At 34.4% G+C, this 22,591-nt stretch overlaps 1 protein-coding gene across 1 annotated transcript; it reads right to left on the reverse strand.

Moving 5' to 3' along the window:
- Nucleotides 1-519: 519 nt before the first annotated feature.
- LOC110031299 (NADH dehydrogenase [ubiquinone] 1 alpha subcomplex subunit 9, mitochondrial) lies at nucleotides 520-20,924 on the reverse strand. The gene is made up of 12 exons (XM_020734442.1): nucleotides 20,704-20,924; nucleotides 20,495-20,591; nucleotides 20,263-20,327; nucleotides 19,487-19,572; nucleotides 19,293-19,377; nucleotides 19,147-19,217; nucleotides 11,022-11,153; nucleotides 2,449-2,564; nucleotides 2,235-2,358; nucleotides 2,005-2,073; nucleotides 1,537-1,657; nucleotides 520-974 (listed from the first exon to the last, which is right to left on the reverse strand). The coding sequence occupies exons 1-12, from the start codon at nucleotides 20,798-20,800 to the stop codon at nucleotides 838-840; spliced, it is 1,200 nt and encodes a 399-aa protein (XP_020590101.1). The 5' UTR covers nucleotides 20,801-20,924; the 3' UTR covers nucleotides 520-837.
- Nucleotides 20,925-22,591: the final 1,667 nt, after the last annotated feature.

Below are 22,591 nucleotides of genomic sequence, written 5' to 3' on the forward strand. Positions count from 1 at the left end.
TGTTCATCTCTTTTGCTTATCAAACGAATCAGACACGAACTCCCCGACGAGTCAAACACGAACTGTTCGCGAACAACGAGCTTTTTTGCCGGCCCTAGTTGTAGTCGATTAATATGAAAATAATAGTTTATCGTGAATAATGTAGACGATGACTGTAGAACCAGCTAATCATAGAAGTTGTAGTTAAACGTCACGATAGTAATCTATTACCTGATATCTTTTAAAATACAAATATCAATGTATTAGCTTTCATTCACATATATCACAATCTTGGAAATGTCTAGATCTTGACAATCTTTGATAAAAATAACTCATTTGATTCACTTATACATTTATTAAGTCTTAACTAATTACATCACACATTCAATTAATTTTATCAAACATTGTCATGATCTAGACATTTCAATGGCTCAAATTGAAGCTATAAATTCAATGCATTTAAATTTTCAAAGAATTACAAATAATTTTGTATATTTCAAATTCTCACTCAAATATCAAAATTAGTGATAAAAACCCCCACCCATATTTTTCATTTTTACCAAATTCTCAATGATTTGATAGCGACACGCATAAATACATCAATTTCATAGTTCAAAAATATCACCTAGGTTCTAGTTTTTGTAAATATCAATGTTTCGGGTGCTATGCATGTAATTATCCCTAAAAAAATTGGGCAGGAACAATCAAGAAACTCAAAATACCCAGAGCTTATTAGATAAAATTAAACTGCAGCCTTAGCTACTAAAAGTCAGCTTCCATTGAAAGAAAGCAGAAGCAGCAGATGCTTTCCTTTTAAAATTCAGAGCTCCATATGTTTTAATAAACCGGAAACAAGTTTTAAATGTCGGTGCTGTTCATTCTTTCACTAGCAGTAGCGCCAAAAGAGGGACCGCCCTTGCGATAACAGGAAAGGAACTCCACAGGGTATCCTTTCAGCTTGTGAGGAACTATGCCGAGATCGTTGAAGGTTAAAGCTGCAACAAGAATGTTATAAGATTGAGGATGATAGGTTAGAAGAAAGGCAGAAAGAATTAAGAAAATTTACATATGTAGCACATGATTCTTGTGTATTTACGTATCTCACAACTAAAGTTCTATGCTTACAAAAATGAAAGTTTAGGTGTGAGATATGTGAGCACATGAGGATTGTGTGCTATGTACAAGTAAATGCCCAAAAAAGTATCATGGGATATCTTTTGGGCTATTGGATAAGCAGAAGAGCTTATTTTATTCTTTTAAGAAGAAGTGTCGAAATAGTCCTCTCACTCCTCACAAGGACGACGGACGCGATGTGGCGAAAATAAAAAACACCTCGCAGGTGTATCGCGTATGTCCGTACGTAGCTCGCATGCGACATGCGGACGATGTACACGAATTTTTCTCCTTTACAAGGGAGTCATTTTTGTCCCGGAGTGTATAAAGTGTCAATTTAAATAGCCTCCACATAATACTCCAATTTAAAGAGTACAAGGAGTAATTCGACACTTTTATACACTATTTTGGCCTTTTATTCTTTATAATTTTAATGATACGAACCGTTTTCAGATACAATTGTATCCTGTGTGAGTGCATTTATATGATCCAGATTGAATATAACCGGAGTTGGTAGAGGGAATGGAACTTTATTCAGCAAGAATTCACGAGGAGAAGCAATAGCCTGCACAGAAAAAAAACAGAATTCATGAGTGAAGATATCCAACTGGTTAGTGATATTCATAATTTTTAAACAATTTTTTTGTAAGAATTCCGAAGATTGATCGAGATAAAACCAAAAAAAAACCATCCAGTCATCTTGTGCCACTAAAACGGAAAAAGTTTGACATTAGACACCATGCCATCTAATTCAACTGAAGGCTTATTAGGTTGCTATGTATGTAAATAAGAAAGCTTAGGTGTGAGATGAGTAAATACATAAGAATAGTGTGCTATACATGTAAATTTACAAAAAAAAAGAATAATATCCAAAGCAATCCTTCCGAGCGCTGAAGCGAGACATGAACTTACCTTTGCAATTGGAAAAGGAACATAAACATATCGCGGCCATTCACGAATCATGTCATACATGAGCTCTGCCTGCACGTTTAAATCCGGTTAGAAATATCATTACACTATACAGAGAAATCTGCTTAAGAGATCACGCTTTTCTATTTCAACATCAACATGACGATAGAAAATACAAATTGCATAAATGTGAAGCCACAAAAATAAATAATGAATAATTTCAAGAGACCAACCAGCTCATGTACAGTAAAAATCTCTGGCCCGCCAAGCTCAAAAACTTTGCCCATACTGCTGCCATCATCCTTCAAGGAAGCCACAATAGCAGCAGCCACATCTACAACATAAACTGGTTGAATCCTGGTAGTGCATTTCACATGGAATTAAAACATGGATTTCATTAATTCATGTAAAAGCTGAAATCAACAGTGAAACATGATAGATCCATACTTGGTGGATCCGTCGCCAATGAGCGGAAGAAAGCCCCACTTTTTTACGAATTGGGCCCATCGATTTAGAACACGATCTTCGGTGCCAATAAGAGTACCAGGTCTCATAATTGTTGCCTGAAAAGGAGCAAGCGAACTTGTGAGTACTAGAGACGACCAGAAAAAGGAAATATTTATCTTCCTCAAATGGTTTAGGACAAAGGCCTCTTAGGAACTCCCAAAACTAACCAACAATCATTAAAAAAAGTTAAGCTTCAAAGCCACATTAAAGCTCCATTTGGGGTTGTTTTTTCGCTGCGGTGGCGTTTTGAAAACTCCGGGATTGTGTTTTTTTCGCGCGTTCCACTTGCTTATCATAAAAAACCGATCGAAATTTTTAATAAACGCGGCGGCGAGCGAGCCTCTGCGGCCCATGTTTTGCTTTTGCGATTTTACCTGTTTGCCCGAAAGAACCATTGCCTTCTTGACCGAAGCCTCGCGATACAGTCGTGATTAGAGCTAACAAAGGAATCGCGGCGTACAAGGGCCTCTGAAACTCCCATTTTTCTCCTCATTCCTCTCCGCTCTTACTCGAAACCACTGTGAAAGGTAACCCTTGCCTGTCTTCCCCTTCCCCGCCCACCTTCGCGTTATTCAGCTTCTCTAAATACCGTTAATCCGTTTTGGGTTGAAGGCGAAAGAGGAAAACCGGATTAAAAAATCTATAGGAAGTGTACATTGCAGATGATATTTCTTGTATATTTGCCAAACTTTATGAAGAGGAAAGTTTTAGTTTGCTTTTTCTCGAAAGCATTATTTCAATTGAATTATATGTGTGGGAAGCTGGTGTAAATAATCCACATAAAGTTTACTTGTAAAGAATTAAAAGAAAATGTTGAGCTTAATCATAGATCTCCTCTAAGATCATATAGATCAGTAGAATCAGATTGGCGATTAGGTTCTTTTTTGGCTACTAAAGTGATAGGGAAGGTGCTTAGCATGGATTGAAAGGGTGCAGTTGTGATCCTGATCGAGGCATCTATAATAGTTAAGTGCATAGAGTACAAAAATACTTGAGGAGAATGTGGCGGTGGCAGTCAAGGAGGGAGGATGGTGCGGTGTTGCTCGAGGGTGATGCTTGGAGAGTGGGGAGTGAAATGTTGGTGCTTAGAGAGAAGGGATAGGAAGAGGTTGACAAGAGGTCACTTTGAGGGTGGGTCGGGGGTGTTGAGATAGTTGGAGTTAAGGTAATTTTATTTTACATTCTATCCGGAGGAAAAAAATTTCATTGAATTCGCTTTGAAGAGAGGTTAAGGAAATTGTTGTTTGAGCAACAAGTGGGGAGGGACAAGAGGTCATTGGGCGGGGTGTGTTGAGAATAGCTTGACAGTTTTGTGGCAAACAACAATACTGCATAGGGGCAGAATTGTCATTTATCAAAAAACAGTTATAAAACAGTTGTTTTCCAACTGCACAAACCAAACAGTCAACCAACTTATCAGGATCAATTGCTGATAAGGAGCTAATCCAGATCAGCTGTTTATCAGCAGATTATTGATAAGTTGCAGCTGCACCAAACGGACCCTAAGTATGATCAAACTTCAAACTCAAAACAAAAAACTGTCAAAGATATATAGACATGGCTCTCAATTGGCCATTCTCAGTAGAGTGCATTTTTAAAAATTGATTGACATCGGAGTTAACCCAATTTCTATTAGAAAAAGTAAATATTACTGCTAAAAAATAAAAAGGAGGTTAAAACAAACACACTTGAAAGGAAAAATACTACAAGATAGCCAAAATTTTGAAATAACAATAAATAATGCAAACGCTCAACTAGAGTGGATCTTGAGTGACGATGGTGGCTGTTAGGGGTTTGGAAAGGTGGAGGCAAGGTCGAGAAAGTGCGGGGCCAAGGGGATGCTAGCCGAGCACTTGGTGAGGTACTAAATGAGATGAAACATGTATTTAACACCAAAAAGTAGAATTGGCAATGTAGTCATCTGCATGAAATAAGAATTTTTCTCTTTTGTTTTTCCTTAGTTAAAGCATAATATTATAATAAATAATGATATTAGTACAACAAGAAAAATTATCAAAATTGCCCATTTTCAAAATAAAAAAAAAATACAAACCATATATCATAAAGCCAAGGATGAACCATCCAATGGTAAGAAAAACACAACCAAAAAGAGCTCGTTTGGACCACCACGCTGTCTGATGTCTAATGAAGACAAGAAAGTGCCATTTTTTTTATATAATCAAGACCATGTATAGTGAATAATATTTGAAACCTCCTATCCGTCAAAACATCACCAATCATAATGCTTCCATCCAAATCATCAAGTTGCGGATCATCATAATCATTTGTCTTCACTGACATAACGCAAATGATAAACTTTCAGAATCGGAGAAACAATTTCCATTGTCTTATAGGCGGGAAGAGAAGAAATCAGTTATGTGAAGCTATTAAGAGTAGTCATAGAAGTCTCTAAATACACAATTCAATTGGTTCCAACTTTTGAGTACAAATTTGAGCTATTTGTGAGAGTTCGTGTATGAAGGTTGCAGCCTTTTGTAAAGGCGTTGCTCAGGGGAAATAAACTACTTTAAAAATTGTTGAGGACGTTATAATTATTTTTTTAAAAAAAAAGAAGTTAAACAGCAATCTTCTTACATCTATCACACATCCTAGCAACATCTTCCCACTGCAAAATTTTCTAAAAAATCAAAAGAAAGCAACAGCCAAGCGGGTGTGCATGGCAACAGTCTAAAAAGAAAGTAGTGAGAAAGCTATCAAAAACAGACCCTGAATGTTCAATTTTCTCGAATCTGAATGAGCCTTGAAATAATAAGAAAGGTTTTGTCCAAAGGCTCTACAGAAAGAATAACATTTGAGCATGTCATCGAAGATTTGACTTCTACCAATATCCATGATATTCTGAGCCAAGCCACACCTCCTTTTCGAGAGCAAAGTAATATTCGCTTGTGCCAAAATTCTGGAAACAAAAGACCACACAAAACAAGTGGTGACAACAAACACTTGCAAAGCTTTATCAAAGAAGGAACCCAAAGGGAATAAGATAGATTGATTAAAAAAATGCCAAGTAACCAATGAAAAACTGCCCAAATCAGTGCGATAGATGGCTTCACAAATGCATCAAATTGGAAGATTGCTTAAGCAGGCACATCAAAAAGCTACTAATATAGAAGGTACAACTAGACAAGCAACAACTAGGTCAGATGCGCAAGTCTGGACGGATCAAGTTTGAATGAGTATGTTTTGTTACTTGTGTAATAAAAAATAAAAACATTGCTACTCATAGATTACACGATCATTAATATGCTAGGTTTTTAGTGTACTTTGAGCGTATCAATGCATATAAAGCAAGAGAAAAGCATCATTCCTGATTTACATCAACCACAAATCTCAGTAAAGATAATGATAAGCAACTACATAAGTGAAAATAAGAATTGCAGCAATCAATATAAAGAAAGGAAGGAAATAAAAGAAAATAACCAAATCCTTTTTCCACTTGTGCTTGTTTTATTTGTGTGTAGTGGAGGAAAAAATATTACGTCCAAACAAGAATTACATTCGAATGCAAGTTACATTGCGACACGGTGCTGGACCACTTGATCCCACAAAAGCGATGAATTTGAGTCCGAAACTGGAGACCCAACCTGAAATGAATAATACAGCAAAGGCATTTCATTTACCGCGCGTGTCGACGGAAAAATTTTGAAAATCTTGCCTGATTTATGGTTAAACAAACAATAGCAGAAAAAAAAATTAATTTCAAAATACTGAAGAGGAAGAGGATAAAATCTATTCCGAAATTGGAGCGTGCCGATGGAAAGCCAACAATACCGATGATATTTTAAATTTCGACTCATCGGTAATTTTTTAATGTAAAGTATAAATAAACTTTTAAAGAAAACCCTCATATATTTATGATATGTAGTTGAATAAGTTTTTTATAGTGTTTTAAGTTACTTTTCTATAATAAACTTTTCATTTTACGATGATTTACGACAATATATTGGGAGTAACTTGCCATAATCCAAAAAAAAGTTTCAACTAACCCACTAATAATGTAGAAATGAGACTTCTATGATATTCTAGGTTTTATTTATTTAAAACTATGATAAATTTAGGCAAAATTTGGGCTCTAAACTACGATTGGCCTAAAATATCATTAAAAGCTGATTTCAGCTTCATAAGAGAAATAAATATTTTTTTTCTTAAAGCATAAGACAGCAAAATCCTAATTTACAGCCCAAATTTTGTCTAAAGTCATAATAGTTCTAAATAAATTGATACTGAAATTAACCCAAATCATAATAGAAAAGCAAATATTATTACTTGAATCAACTAAGCAGTTACAATCAACACACTTGAAAGGAAAAATATAACAACACGACACCAGAAAATTAGAAATAGCAGCAGTCACGGCACAAATAATCAAAATAAGGTGGAACCTCGGGGTGGTGGTGATGATCAGCAAGGGTTTGGCCCTTTGATAAGAAAGCAAGAAGTGGGTAAATGCTAAAAGGCAAGCAAACAACAAAGGGTATGGATGGCACCAACAAAGGGGAGGAGTTGCGAAAAGGGCAACAAGTTGGAATGAGAGAAATGGATAGTTGGGTGGCCAGAACTGCAAAAAACAACAAGAAAAGGTGTTTCTTAGCTGCTACAGTGAGGGGGAATATTGGCGGACGCAACAGGGTATGCGGGGAACTGTAGTACAGCAAGCGGTCAATTGTTTGGGTGGCAGAAGCGAGGACAAATAGCTCGATTAGGGAAACAGCGGGAAAAACAACAAGGTGCAACTGTTTGGGGGTGACTGCAACAGTGGAGGGCTATCAGGAGCAATGTTGGGAAGATTTGGAAGGAAATAGGTAAGATAAACACCACCTAGGAGAAAGGTACAGTTAGAACAACACCAAAACACTACAACCTTCAATGGGAGAAAGGGACGTTAATGGATGTCTTGACACAAATGTGAGTCAAAATTGAATTTTAAACCCTAATACAACACATATATAGGAAATAACTAAAAAAAAATGAAGAAAAATAGAAAAGCAAGTATAAGAAAAAAACGAGATTGTTTTGGCCCGTCTCTAGCAACTGCAAAATCTCACAGTACTGCAGTAGCTACAGTACTGCAGTAGCTACAGTACTGCATCTGCGAAAAAATCCCGTGTCTCCAATAAAACCTCAAATATCATAAAAATAACATTTCAGCATTACTAGTGGATTACTTAAATATTTTCTTCAAGATTAAGATAGGACACTCCCAATATATTGTCATAAATCATTGTAAAATGAAAATTTTACTACAGAAAAGCTATTTAAAAAACCATAAAAAACTTATTCAGCTTCATATCATAGATATATAAGGATTTTCTTAAAAAGTTTATTTATGCATTACGTTAGAAACTTATCGATGAGTTAAAATCTAAAATATCATCAGCAAGTTCTTCATTAACGCTTTCCACATTCATAACAAATTTTATATTCTTCTTCTTTAGCATTCTGAAATCATTTTTTTTCCTAACTCTTGTTTATTTAACCTGAAACCATGTAAAATTTTCAATTTGTTTCCCACCGTAGCACATGGTAAATGAAAAGCCCTAGCCATAATATTTATTTTGGGCCGGGTCTCCAGTTTCGGGATCAAATTCACCACCAAGCACGTGTAGCAAGGTAATTGGCGTCCGGAATTACGCCCAGACACCGAACGTAATATTTTGGACTGATAAAGGCCAACAAGATTTAAATAATGGTTAAAAAGAAAACTAAGAAGAAATTAAATTCTAAAAAGAAAAAAAAAGAAAATGAAGCTTGGTTATCTAGAAAAGGCAAGCTTTACGTATCTCAGCTCAAATTAGACAAGTCGAGGTCACCACTCACCACAAAAACTAAAATCAAACCTAATGGGCTATTTTTCTTATCCATTATGTCGGAACCAAAATCTACATTGACCAATTTATTATTTTGCATTTAAAAATCAGATCAATATAAGTAAACTCAAGTCAACCCAATGTGGTCCATCCATTATGAACCAAACTAATCGTTCATTAAAAATGTATTGATTTGCACGCATGAAATATGCATCAACTCTCACACATCACTCTGGAAAAAAAAAACCCTCACATATCACTACCACTTGAGAAAAACCTTAAGAGGAAACTAAGAAATTAAAGTGTCGGAATACAAAAATGGACAAAATTTGAATATCTAGAAAATGCAAGCTTCATGTATCTTGCCTCAGGTTAGCCAAATTGATGAGTCACCACAAACCGATCAAACTAGATGAGCCAATTCTACAGCAGAATTACTTCACCCTGCCCAAATCCCAGTTGGGCCATGAATTATTTAAGTTTTAAAATCAAGCCAAATCATTCAGTGAACCAAATCAACCCAATCCAGTCCATTTATTACGGGCCAGCTAATTGCACATTAAAAATGTACTAATCTGCATGCATATGATGTGCATCAACTCCCACAAATTACTGCCTTCTTGAGAAAATCCTGAAGAAGAAACTGAGAAGAAAACAATATCCCAAAATGTAAAAAAGGATGGACAAAACTTGGATATCCATAAAAGCCAAGCCTCTTGTATCTCAACTCTAGTTAGGCAAGTCAATAAGTCACCAATCACCAGATAAACTGAATATCAACCAAATGGACCATTTCCCCAAACCACGACCAAAGACTCGAGCGGACCCATCTATTATTTTGTGTGTCAAGCCATGTCAATCATGCACTAGCCTTAGTTCAATCCAAAATGAACCATTCATTATAAACCAAACTTACTGAGTATTAATAATGTATTAATCTGTCTACATATCAAGTAAACATACTCTTCTGTAAATTCTCAATTTTTGTTTCTACTTGTACAAAGCTCTTCCTCCCACTCCTAAATTATTTCTCGAATTTCATTCTGCTGTTATTTTAATTTTTTTCCAGTCCAAAAACTCCATTTTTTTACTCAATTTTCCCACCATTTCTTTTTTTTTTAATTCTAAATCATCCAACTTTTTTGAATTGTTTATCTAATTTTTCTTCTGCTTGAGCAAAGCTTCCAATTCTATAATCTCTTCAGTCTTCTTCTACATTTTTTGTTTGTATTTATTAAAAGAGAATAATTGTAAGGTACAAAGCAAAGTGGCTCAAATTCAACAAACAATTCCTAATGGCTTGGATCAGGTCCGTCAAACCAAATCACATATGCTTCTGTACATTCATTATCTTCACCAGTTAATCTTTAACCACATAATGTCCACAATCGATCATGACTATTAATAATGTATTAATTTGTTAATATGCTTATGTGTCTATTTTGGTAACCAAACTAATTTCTTTATTTCAAGATGATGATTCCAATGGCATTGACTAATTTCACAAGCAACAAGTGTAATGCGTTTAATTAAAAAACAAATTAATCCCTAATTAATCCAAATAACACATAAATTACCAAGTACTCCAGCCAATTTATTTATTAATTATTTAGCCCCGGCTTCATCATAGTTAAATATTAATAGATCTTAAGGATCTTAAATAAAATGTACCATTAATTAGTCTAATTAAACAGTTAATAAATATTCTAGTTAATCCATTAGCTGATTGCAGTAAACAGAGCAATTGTTTTATAAACAATAATAATGATCATAACCGTAACTCAAATTAATGTCTAACTAGCTAAATAATTGATAAGAATTATTTTAATTAATATTAAATTAATTGGTCGTAACATGCTGAAAATTAAATGTTTATATTACTTTATTGATTTTATTAACAATACTAATTAAACTCCAATTATTATCATTAATATGTTTTAGCAAAATCAATTACAAAAAGCCCGATTAGTCTCTAATTAATCAAAGCAATCCCTTTTAGGCATGTTTTCAAAACAAGAGAAAAAGTGTAGGTCTGTGTTTTCACAATTTAGGAAAAATGGCCACATCATTTCAAAAAATGGGGCAATTACATACATACCACTCAATTCCTATGAATTTATAAATGTAACACCTAAAATTTAGTTTTTACATATAAAATACCTAATCTTTCATATCACATCAAATATACCACTACTTCAACTTTTAAAAGGTGAAATAAACATTTTCATGAACAGGTAAAGTCCTATAAATGTAAAAATTAAAGTATAGGTGTTAGATATGTATGTATATACATAGGAATTGGGTGTTAGATATGTATATACATAGGAATTGGGTGTTATATAAATCTTCCTTCCAAAAATAGGAAATGAAAAATCATTGCAAAGATTTTTTTTTTTATTTACATAGCTATTTTTGATAAAAGAAAACAAACACGACCACGGCATAATAACAGCCACCCACATGTGTCCTCAAAAAAACTTAAATGCGAGGCTTCAAGTTCACCACTTCGCCATGTAAAAGCAAATACTTTCCATTCATTTTTCAGCAATTCAATTAAAACTTGTCAAAATATTTTAATGTACTTCTACAGCTTCAAGTGCCCAAACCTATTAAATAGAAAGCAACATGCGCATACGCACATAAGCTTTCAATGGTTAGAAATTCAAAATAATTAAGTAAAGAGATGACCTCTGTAAAGACTCGGAGAACAGATTCTTCAGAGGCAGCCTTCGTCCTCAACAATCTAGACGGAGATGACTCAGACGCTCCCAAACATGAAACTTGTATAAATCTCATTATGCCACCATGCTCTTTTGCAATCTGTGAAATTTGGTCAAAAGATGGCACATGCAATAAAATTCAGCAATATATACAAATTCGCAATGCAATAGTGTCAAGTAGGAAAGAAAGTAGGCAACAGAAAAGGAAGTTCTCAAACACAAAATGATGTGAAGTTAACATAAAAGAAAGTTTAACAACAGATAAATCACTTTCATCTATAAGGAGTAAAACAAAAAATCACTGGTCTTGCACGGAAATGCTGGTGGGTGACAAAAAGAAACTGTTTTTCACTGAAGAATACAGAAAGTGGTGTGATTCATCATTGCAGATGGATAGTAGGAGAAAAGTGCTTATGCTTCCTTGAAACTTTCATACATGGAAATAACTATACAAAATAATCCATCTGCATTAATGTAGATTTCATTCATGAAGATGTGCTCAACCACTGGAAAACAATGAATGGGAGATAATTGCATTCTAAAAAAATTGCATTTCTAAACAACTCACATGTTCAAGATGTGACCAATTAATTGTTTATATTCACTAGGGCAAAATATTTTAAACATTATAACAAGAACAGGAGCTCACTTTTCCTTTATATGTATTGAACACTTTTAGTTCGACCTATCCCATGATCCATGGGATGAAACATCAACTAAGTAAAGTGCAAATAGAAGCAGAAACAAAACTCAAAAAGAATCTTCAAAGATTGAAATTTATATTAATGAAGATGGCTTATTTCGTAACCCATTTACTGTTAGGAATACAATTACTATGAAGATGTACTTAACTACTGGCAAACAATGAATGGGAGACAATTACATTTCTAAAAAATTCACATGCTCTAGAGATGACCCATTTAATTGTTTATATTCACTAGGGAAAAAGACTTTAAACACGCTTACAAAAAGAGAAGCTCCATTTTCCTTTATATAAATTGAACAATCTTAGTTATATCACTAGGGCAAAGGATATTAAACAATCTTGCAAGAAGAGGAGCTCACTTTTCCTTTATATACTTTGAAAACTTTTAGTTCGACCTATCCCATGATCCATAGGATGCAACATCAATTTAATTAAGTGTCATAAGAAGACGGAATCAAAACATCAAAAGAAATCTTCATAGCAATTGTATTCGTAATTGTATATATGAGATATCCTCCCCATCACTCCAATTTCAACAAAGTAAAATGAGTCTTCCTGTTTCTTTCGTAAACATAACCATAAAGCACATTCCTTCTTCAGTTTTCAAGACAGTGTTCAGTTTTCAAGCAAGTTCTCAACAATGGATTATCTTCAACAATACAGTCTTCACTAGTTCATTCGTCCACCCTATATGGAATCACTATTATCTTTGCTTTAGTTGGTCACAAGCCTTCTATCATCCATTCTCAGTTAAGATTCTGCTTTCTTCATTTATTTCAAGTTCTTCCTTCTTTCCTGTGTATGGGGTGGCTATTGTCTCTTCAATTCAAGACAACCTTTTAGAAGAGAACAATTTTTAGAACAATCTCACATTTTTAAAATTTAGTTTATGGTATAGTGCGGCGAGGAAACAAATAAGAAGAGAGGTTGAGTGAGAAATAAAAAAAGGATAACTGTTCAATGATTTAAATTTATAACAATGAAAAACATATCACACATGCTCAGTTCCAAGTCCTAAAAGTATATAATCCCCATATAAAATGCAAACAAGAAACATGACTATATTGTGGACAAAACTTAACATGGTTGAACATAGATTGACTTGGTAAAAAAAGACCGCATTGATGTCCATACATCAATGATTACCTTACCCCTTATTTACTCTCTTCGTAATATTTGTGAACTCACTAAGAATTTTTCAATATTCGTGAGAATTGAGATAATCATATGGAGTTGTTGAGCTCTAATTCTATATAAACAAATCTAGGATTTGAATAGGGACTTCCCTAGATAAAATGACGCACGTAGCAATTTAATTCTACTTATTCCCTGATCGTGACCACTCCTAGTCAATTATGGAAAAAAAAAATGATTGTTCTTGCCATCATATCTAGCATGCTATAGCCAACGCCCGCCATACAACATTATACATGGATGCCACCTACTAACATTTTCTAAAGTCCTCAACACTAAATATCCTTCAGCCGCTAATAATTATTCAAAAGAAGAATGTATTGACCTGAGCCGAGGATGTATTGATTCTGTTTGAGGAGGATGTGTCGACTTATGGCTGTTTCAAGTGACAACTTGAATCTTAAATATTAAGCAATGGTGCAAGCAGGTTTATATAAAAGTTCTGTGACACTGAGCCTCTTGGGTTTGATTTACTCTCTGCATTGTACCTTTTGCAATCAACTGTGGTAGAGTAAATTTAGTAATATCAAGCGAGAGAATGAGACAATTGATTATGTATCAACTAATCATAAAGGATGTACTACTTAGGGCATTCTTGGAGACTATCACTGCTTCTAATTTAGACCTTTTTAACTTCAGATGTTGGATTAGTCAATTTTTTTATTATCAATATCAAAGGATCAAGCCAAAATTAAATCAACCAAGCAGTAACGTGAGAGAGTCGTACATAATCTCCAAGCCATGCAAGTTCTTGTCACATCTCAACAAAAACTCATCAAGATGATTAGTTGATCATTAATGAGAACGGAAAACCTAAACAGCTTCCTATATTGATTTAACGCAAAGGCCTTCCTAGCTCCCAACTCAAGCTCAACAAGCTTTCAACCTAAGTTGTTGTCAATTCAATACGCTCTACTTGGTCTGCCTCAAAGAGTATAACTGTGAATGCCAGAAGACAAAATCAATAGCAATCTTCAAGCCATGTAGTTCTTAACTCGTATTACTCAAATGAGTTCAACAACATGATTAGGTTCAATAACAAAAACTTTTGAAACAAAAGGTTATACATTAACGCAAGCAGAAAGCCTTACAAACTAAAGCCTATTATGGCCCTGAAAAATTAACTTATTCATCAAAAGTAACTCAAGCCAAAAGACAATGCCCAAGTGTCTATAACCTAAAATTCTTTTTAAATATGAATAGAAATGGACAAGGTGTTGCCTTAACATATCGATTTAGAGATATGGATTTAAGCTGACAGCATATGATTTCATTAGTGCTAGGTATCACTATAAAACAAAAATAGAATAGTCATATATAGTTCTTTTCTTGTCGTGAAGGACTTAGACAATCCTTAGGATGAGTCTCGAGTTTTAAATTTCACTAAGACACCATTCAGACCCATTACTCAAAACAAGTTGCATGAGAATTACAAACTAATATCTATTGACAAAGATATAGAATTGAACCTTTCTCATTTCACAAGAATAGTATGATAGGTCATTTGCGTTTTAAGTTTTTGATATTATTGCTCCCTTGCTTGCAATCAATATGCTTCATCAATGCTACTTATCAATAAATGTGCCATCCCCTTTCAACATAAGTTAATTGAATCCTTCAATCAAAGGTGTTTTTATAGTGGTGCTTATTACTCTAAACTTTTCTCCAAAGTCAATCAATATGTTCAATTATACAAACCTAAATCAATCATCTCTAAACAAGCCTTGACAACAAAGCAATTTGAGCCTTGAGCGACTTTCGGTTGAACCGAGCCCAGCAAGACATATCGCATACAAAGAATAATAATCACTTTTCTTCAACCTCTGCAAAATTTAAAAATGGGTACCACTTTAAATTTTTGCAAGAAATAATACCTAAAGGGTGGACCTTCAAGAAACATCAAAGCACGATATATTTTTAGCACGATAATGAGGATTAAACACATGATCACATCAACTGCTTAAATTGCCAACATATTATCAGCTAACTACAAGTATTCTTGTGAATCAAACAAATCCTTACAAGCGTTTAAAACTAGGACTTATCAATTTTGGTGGTAGTGTCTCATTAGGAATCTTGCGCATAAAAGGGAAATTGATTGAAGAGAAAAAATTAGACTAAGTAAGAACCCCAAACTAAATTTGACCTATTTTCACTAGAGGAGGCATCCTCAAAATTGCCTAATGGGCTAGTTATCTAGTGCTACATGTGCAATTTTTAAGATTGAAAATAGCAAGGTCAATAGATATTAGGACTTGACACTTCTTAGCATTAGTCCCGAGTTTTAAACTCCCCCAGGACATCATTTGGACCCCATTGCTTGAAACAAGTTGCAAATGGTGATCATGCATGAGAATTACAAGCTAATGTCTATTGGAAAATATATAGAATTGAACCTTTCTCATTTCACAAGTAATGGTACAATAGGTCATTTTTAATTGAAGTTGTCAATGTGATTGCTCCCTTGTTTATAATCAGTATGCTTCATCATTGACTACTCATCAATAACACGGTCATCCCCGTTGAACATAAGTTAATTGATGATTACATTCATTCAAAGTTATTTTTGTAGTGGTTCCTATTACTCTAACTTTTGTTCAGGATCTATCATTACATTCAACTATACAAACTTAAATCAATCATCTTTAAACAAGCCTCGACAATTATGCAATTTGAGCCTTTAATGACTTCCAATTAAACCGAGCAAAGCAAGACATAAGAGAATCATTTTCCCCTATCACATACAAAGGATGATAATCACTTTTCTTCAACCTTTGCGAGATTTGAAAATGGCCAAATAGTCACCACTTTAAATTTTTGCAAGAAAGAATGCTTAAAAGGTCACCAAAGAACAATGCATTCTTACATTGGTGATGAGGACTAAACACTTAATCGCATCAACTGCTTAAATTGCCAACATAGAATAAAAAAAGATCACATACTACAACACCAACAAACTGTCATCCAACTAAGTGTGGTCGGCTACAAGAATCATTTTTCTCCATTGCATCCTATTAAGTGTCATATCATTAATTCTAATAAATTAAGATCATTTTTTATAGAATATGCCTAAATATTTCAAGGTCTACCTCAGCCTTTCTTAACATAAGTTGAATCTAAAACATCTACTCTCCTATTGGAATCATCAGATAGTCGACATTTAATGCCACCAAACCATCAAAAATGACTCTCTCTAATTTTATCCGTCAATGGAGCTACACCAACCCTATCACGGATATATTCATTTAGATGTTTAACGCTACACCAACCTTTACACATAAAAGAGAAATTTGAAGGAAGAAAAGTAATGAGGCTAGTGAGAACCCCAAACTAAGTTTGACCTACTTTCACTAGAGGAGGCATCCACACAATTGCATATTGGGCTAGTTATCTAGTGTTATATGTGCAGTTTTCATGATTAAAAATAGCAAGGTCAAAGCATAACAGAAGGATATTATTGATTGTTGCATCTCTTACACCTTTTCCACACAAGTAGTGGCAACTTAGGTTGCCATCATATCACCGTGGCATTGACTTTTGTTTTTAATTCCAATTTTTTCTTTACACCGAATATTCAAAGGTGGTGGAAATATTCACAGTAGCATAAATGAATCAAAAAAGGGAGATTAAATGAGCAAGAACGATGCAAAAGTCTTTAAATTAAGCTAGACTTGCTACCGCGAGAAGATGTGACCTCAAAATTGCCAACAATTGGCCTTAAGGGCTAGTTGTCTCATATTACATGTGCAATCTCTCCAGCTCTTTCAAGGTTAAAGACGATAGGATCGCCACGTAGCAGCAAAATAATGTTAATTTTACATCTCTTCCTTATTTAAAAGATGCAAAAGTAGTGTCACCTTGGGTTACAATTATGTCAACTTGGAATTTTGGATTTGGTTCCTTAAATTAAGCCATGATTGAATACTCAATGGAGGTTGAGTTTCACAAGTACAACACAATTGGTGACGTTCCACTTGCTAGCTTATAGATTCTCTCCCCATCATGCTCATTGACCCCACTTTCCCTCAAGGGTGACATGCTGCCCAAACAAAGGCACTAGAAGATGTCTAAATTTGATTCAAAATAACCAAAGGCAATCCATTTATTTAGGAAGAGAGATCAATGAATATGGATGATTCAAGAAGGGGTAAAATAGAATAAGTCTTAGGCAAGGGCGGAAAGAAAGAAAGCAAGAGAGAGAGAGAGAGAACTATATTTTTATTATAATTAGACATACACGGATCAAACGTTGCTAGTTGGTTTCCTATGTACCTATAGATTGGCAAGCTCTCTCATCTAGGATAGACACTGGAGCAGTTTGTCCCTAAAGGCATATATTTCATATGTACACATATTTCATGCATAATGGCCACCTTCATTGGTAAGAGCTCACTCCATTCAAAGTCATTTTATATTATGATAGCTTTATCAAGCACCATTAATAAAGGGCTTCTTTCCTTGTGCATCATAAATGTAAAAACGATAGTCTTTTATGCAGTTTGTCTCTCTTGTGAGGTCAAATCTAAGGTGATATCATAGTAATGCCTGAGCACTTTTGGCACTGTAGACAATGTCGTATATTATTAACATTGTACTAAGGTTAAATGTGTCCTTTAACAACCTTCTCCAACCTACTTTTTGATTGTTAGGCCAAACCTTCTAAGTTTTCACAAGTTGGACATGTAATGACACTAAGTAGTTGATGGAAGGTGTCAAGTAGTCCATGTTTTTATTAGACAACTGCTTGGAGCAGTTTGGTAATCACCTATGGCATTCTTAATTCATCATTCTTGTGTTTTCACTCAAAAACAAGACGATAGTAATGACAAATTTATATTGAAATTGTCACATGGAGCCTATTGGCTCTATTGTGTAACTAGTTTATGGTTATACTCCTAAATCTCACATGCTTTGACCGAGTTTAAATCACATGATCACATTAAGAATATGCCCAAAGCATCATTCCTAGCTTGGTGGATCACCTTGGCAATGTGAGATTGGTTAGGGTGAGAAGTTAAGAGGATGACTTATCTTCCTTATGTCGCTTGGAAGGCAATCAATATCCCTCACTTTGGTTTTTCATTTTTTAATATACTAGGAGTGATCTACAAGAAGTGTCTTACATTGTTTCGAAATCTATCATTGGAAACGTACACGAAAACCATACTTGGTTGGGTGAGTCATATGAGTTTGTGATCACATTTTGGGTATGAAACTTAGTTTTTGGATCAACCCTTCAATGCAATATAGACAACGCTTATCTTACTTCAAAAATGTGATTTATGGCACTCGAATCCTCTCACTTACATGCAACAAGCAAGCCCAAATTATAGCACTACTGGGATGCTTCCTATTTTAATCCATAAGCTTTAACTCTCAAAATAATGATCACACCGATGCATTCATTCTCCAAAAATACCTAAAGCATGTCGAACAACCCATATTCAAAGATTTGATAAGTTTATTCACAAACACAATCATTAAATTTATTTGAAATTGTAGGTCACCGTCAAATTAATGAGCATTATAATATTTATATAATGCCAGTGGATGTGCATAAATCCAATTATCCCATTTAATTTTCTATTTGATCAAAGTACTTTCAAGACAACCAAAATTTAATCCAATGGCCAAATCAACTACTTAATCATGCAAATTTCTTAGAAAGTAATAAAAAAGAGAAGAAAAGTATTAATTAAATAATAAATCCAAAAAAAGTAATGTTCTGCGTCTTCTTGAAAAGTTGCACATGAATTTGTGTTATCACAAACCTAAATTTAAAGTTCATGCCAAAACCGCCCACATACTAGATATATAATTTCATTAACCTTTTTTTTTTTTTTTTTTTTTTTTTTTTTTTTTTTTTTCTAAATTTTATGAGCTATAATATTAAAATTAATAGAGAAACTAAATTAAGACATTTACAGCAATGTAATAATCTTGAGCAGGAGAACAATATGGACCAAGTACTTTCTTGGCATGAAAATGATTGTCTAACTTGATGTATATAAGCAAAAGTGCAGATGGATTGTTGAGGAAAACCAACCTTTTATCATTCTTCAAAATGAATTGAGGGATAATCAATGCATTTATCATATTATCAAAGAACTTATACAAAAATTTAAGCTCGTCACCATCGAAAAATATTGAAAATTCTTTTTGTCAAAGAAAAGCCCCAAATTTGAAAACATACCACAGCCAAATGTTCTGCCATTGCATGGTGAACTTCTACAAAGCTATAGTTTCTGGTTTCATAATCCCTCCCTAAATGTTTAAATTTGCATTAACCATGTTCTCATGCCAAAACTTCACAAAGGAGCAATGATTAGATGCACTAACCAATGAGATTAATAACAACATTAGCCTTAGCCATCACAGCTTTAATTGACTTCTCATCTCTTGGATTGTACTTCATTGGTACTATCTAGTACACAAGTTTTCAAATTAGAAATTAAGTTTAACACATTTTAATATGAAAAGCAAAATCACAAAGTCGAACAAACATGCAAACAAACTTTATCAAAGCATAATACCTGGCCCAAATCACCCATCAACTTGAGGTGCCTATGGGAATCCTCAGAACCTCTAAAAGGTACTAAAACTTGAGATCCCATTTTAGCTGCATAAGTAATAGGAATAAAAGATTTAAATAACCATTCACGATTAATGGGCCCAAGAGAAATTCTTGACAAAATCTTCACCAATGTCACGGGCTCACAACTAAAGTATGCCTAGAAAAAAAAAAAAAATCCTCATAATCTAATGAAAGCATTTTATACTATCCTATTTGTTTACAAGGTATCAATCACAAAACCTCCACTCTGCAATTTTCTTCCAGTCAAAGAACATTATCACATACAACAAGGCAATGTTTTTAAAAGCACGTTTCATGAGCAAAACAAAGAGAAGTGTGTGACGCATGTTTTGCTTTGCTAAAGCGCACTTCGAACCATTTGTAAATTTTTCTAGCAAATTTTAAGTAAGTTTTTAATTATTGCAACAATCAATTAGAAATTGTTTGCCAACTTCATTAGTAGATTCACCATCAATGTTTGCCTTCAAGTTAGTTATTTTACAGCATTTTTTCTATTTTATACCAACTTTTAAGTCATGCTTTATATTTTATAATTATTACTAAATGTACTTATATATTAATAGTTTTATATAGCCTGTTAACATTTTGGTTAATGAAAGCACCGCTTCCTTCTGAGATTTGAGCTTTAAAATAATAAAAAAAAAGCCTTGTGCATTGCATTGTGCTTTAAGTTTCATAAAACTGCAACAAAGGGTGCTAGTGGCTACAACTTACCAAGCTGCTGAACAACATAACGACCAAGAAATCCAGTAGCTCCAAAAACAGTCGCAACAATACCACTGTCACAGGAAGAAACAAATCATTAATGGGATGAAACAAACCAATCACTCAACAAATACCATCAAGGTCAGTATGAGTTCAACCTAACACCATCAGATGAGCCGCATAAGTTTAGTTCAAACAGTGAGCACCGAGAATTTAAAATATTATCAATAGAAAGCCCCACCTAACAGACGATCTTCCTCCGGTGCCCTTGCGGACGATATTACCGGCGCCCTTGATGGAAATGGTCGACACATTGCGACTATAATCTGCCAAATAGCCTGCGAAGGGATTGGAGAAAAGCACATTTACAGAAAGAATTTTCGTTCAAAGACAAGTGATCCCAGGAAATAAAAGGAGCCCTATAAGAAACGCGGGCGAGGAGAAGATCACCGGAAGAGATAGGGTATATAAATCTGGAAGAAGAAGAAGAAGGTGGGAAGGAGGAATTCAGCAGTCGTCTCCCCGATCGCCTTAAGCAAGCTTCCATCTTTCTTTATCGAACAGAGAGAGAGAGAGAGAGAGAGAGAGAGAGAGAGAGAGAAGGGGGTGATGTAATCTAGGTGTTAATGTTAACCACGACCCGAACTTGTCCCATTTGCTCAGCCAAGCGTAATACCTTTAGGGCTTTAAATAAACCAAAGCACAAGATGAACAACTCGAAAGCTGCTAAATCGGCTCGCTTAACATTTTGCTTGATTTGATAATGTTTATTGAGATTAGTAAATAAATGAATTTAATTAATTTTAAAAAGTTAGAAGCATAAATGAATTAAACATAAAGATAGTTAGAACTTGTTTATTTATGTTGTTGAAAAAATTCATTTGCTCTTCAACAAATAATTCGTCAAATACTCAATATTAAATTTGATATAACTCATGTCACATGGGAGAGATTTATATGCATACCATTTATTTTCTTATTTGTTAACATATCCTATCATCAATATTACAGTTTTTACATATCCGCCCAACTTATATTAAAAATATATGAATTAAGTAGTCTGCAAGTGAAAATTAAAATTTGAATGATTGATAGATTATTACATAATAATTGGGGCAATGGATATGTAAAGGCCCTTTTTACTTATCCATACAAGATACTTTTGATACTGTACCAATAAATTTTCATTATCCTACACGAATCTCGAGATAATATTTTGAGCATGAGATATTCAAATATTGATAAAAAGTCATCAAGAACTCTGATTTCAACAAACTTATAGTCAAGCCTACCGACTCAATGAGAGGAACCTAATGACATCAAAGTTAGTTCAATCCAAGTCAAATCAAGCCCAGATCAAGTCATTTAACTACTTTTGAAAGGTTCCCGGACACATTTGAAAGATCAGATAGATACCGAATCTGGCAAGTTCATAATCGAATCGTGTTTCGATAAGAAGAATTTAAAGAGCACAAAATTACTCAATGTCGACATAATTAAGACATCAAAAAGACCATTAAATACCGTCTAATTGAAAGAAGCAATCAGAAGCGTTTGATAAAAATGATTCATATTCTTGCATTCATTGCACCAAGAACACTATAAATAGACTCTCAACCCTCTCATGAGGGTGAGCTTAAGCCTAAAGAGGCAGTCTAAGGTTTTGAGGAGGAGTTTCAACTCAGCATCACCGTCGACCATTGTCGATTCACGCCGTCCTCAATGGACCACCGTCGATCGTAGTCGGTCGTGGTCGACCACTGAAGAACCACCACCGATGACTGTCGACCCCCGCCTACCGTCGTCGACCACCGCAGACCGTTGTCCACCACCGTCAACCTCCGCCTATCATCCTCGACCGCCTCCGACTGTCGTCGACCACCACCGATCTCCATTAATCTCCGTCAACTGTCGTCGACCACTGCTAACCACCAATCATCATAAATCATCACCAACCAGATGCCATCAGTCAATATTGTAATTCGAATAATATAGTTATCATTTTTTGTCTGTGGGACAAGAGATTCTGTAATCATTAATCAATAGTGGATTTCGCAACTGGGTCAAAGCCCTTGGTTTTTTTCTTTACGGATTTTTCACATAAAAAATTATGAATTCGTTGCGATTTGTTTCTCTTTCATATGTGTGTGTGATGAATTCTCGCACAACGCTAATACGACAATCTGTTACTCTACTGCTACAAATTTTCTAGCACATATCAACTTTAAATCTTCGAAATTATTTCTTCATGATATTTTTATGATAGAAAAAAAAAATTATTAATATAAAAATAAAACCAAGATTTTAAATATATATAAATCTATAAAAACGTGTAATT

This window comes from Phalaenopsis equestris, unplaced genomic scaffold, assembly GCF_001263595.1.
Source record: "Phalaenopsis equestris unplaced genomic scaffold, ASM126359v1 Scaffold000002, whole genome shotgun sequence".
In the NCBI taxonomy this organism is placed as follows: domain Eukaryota; kingdom Viridiplantae; phylum Streptophyta; class Magnoliopsida; order Asparagales; family Orchidaceae; genus Phalaenopsis; species Phalaenopsis equestris.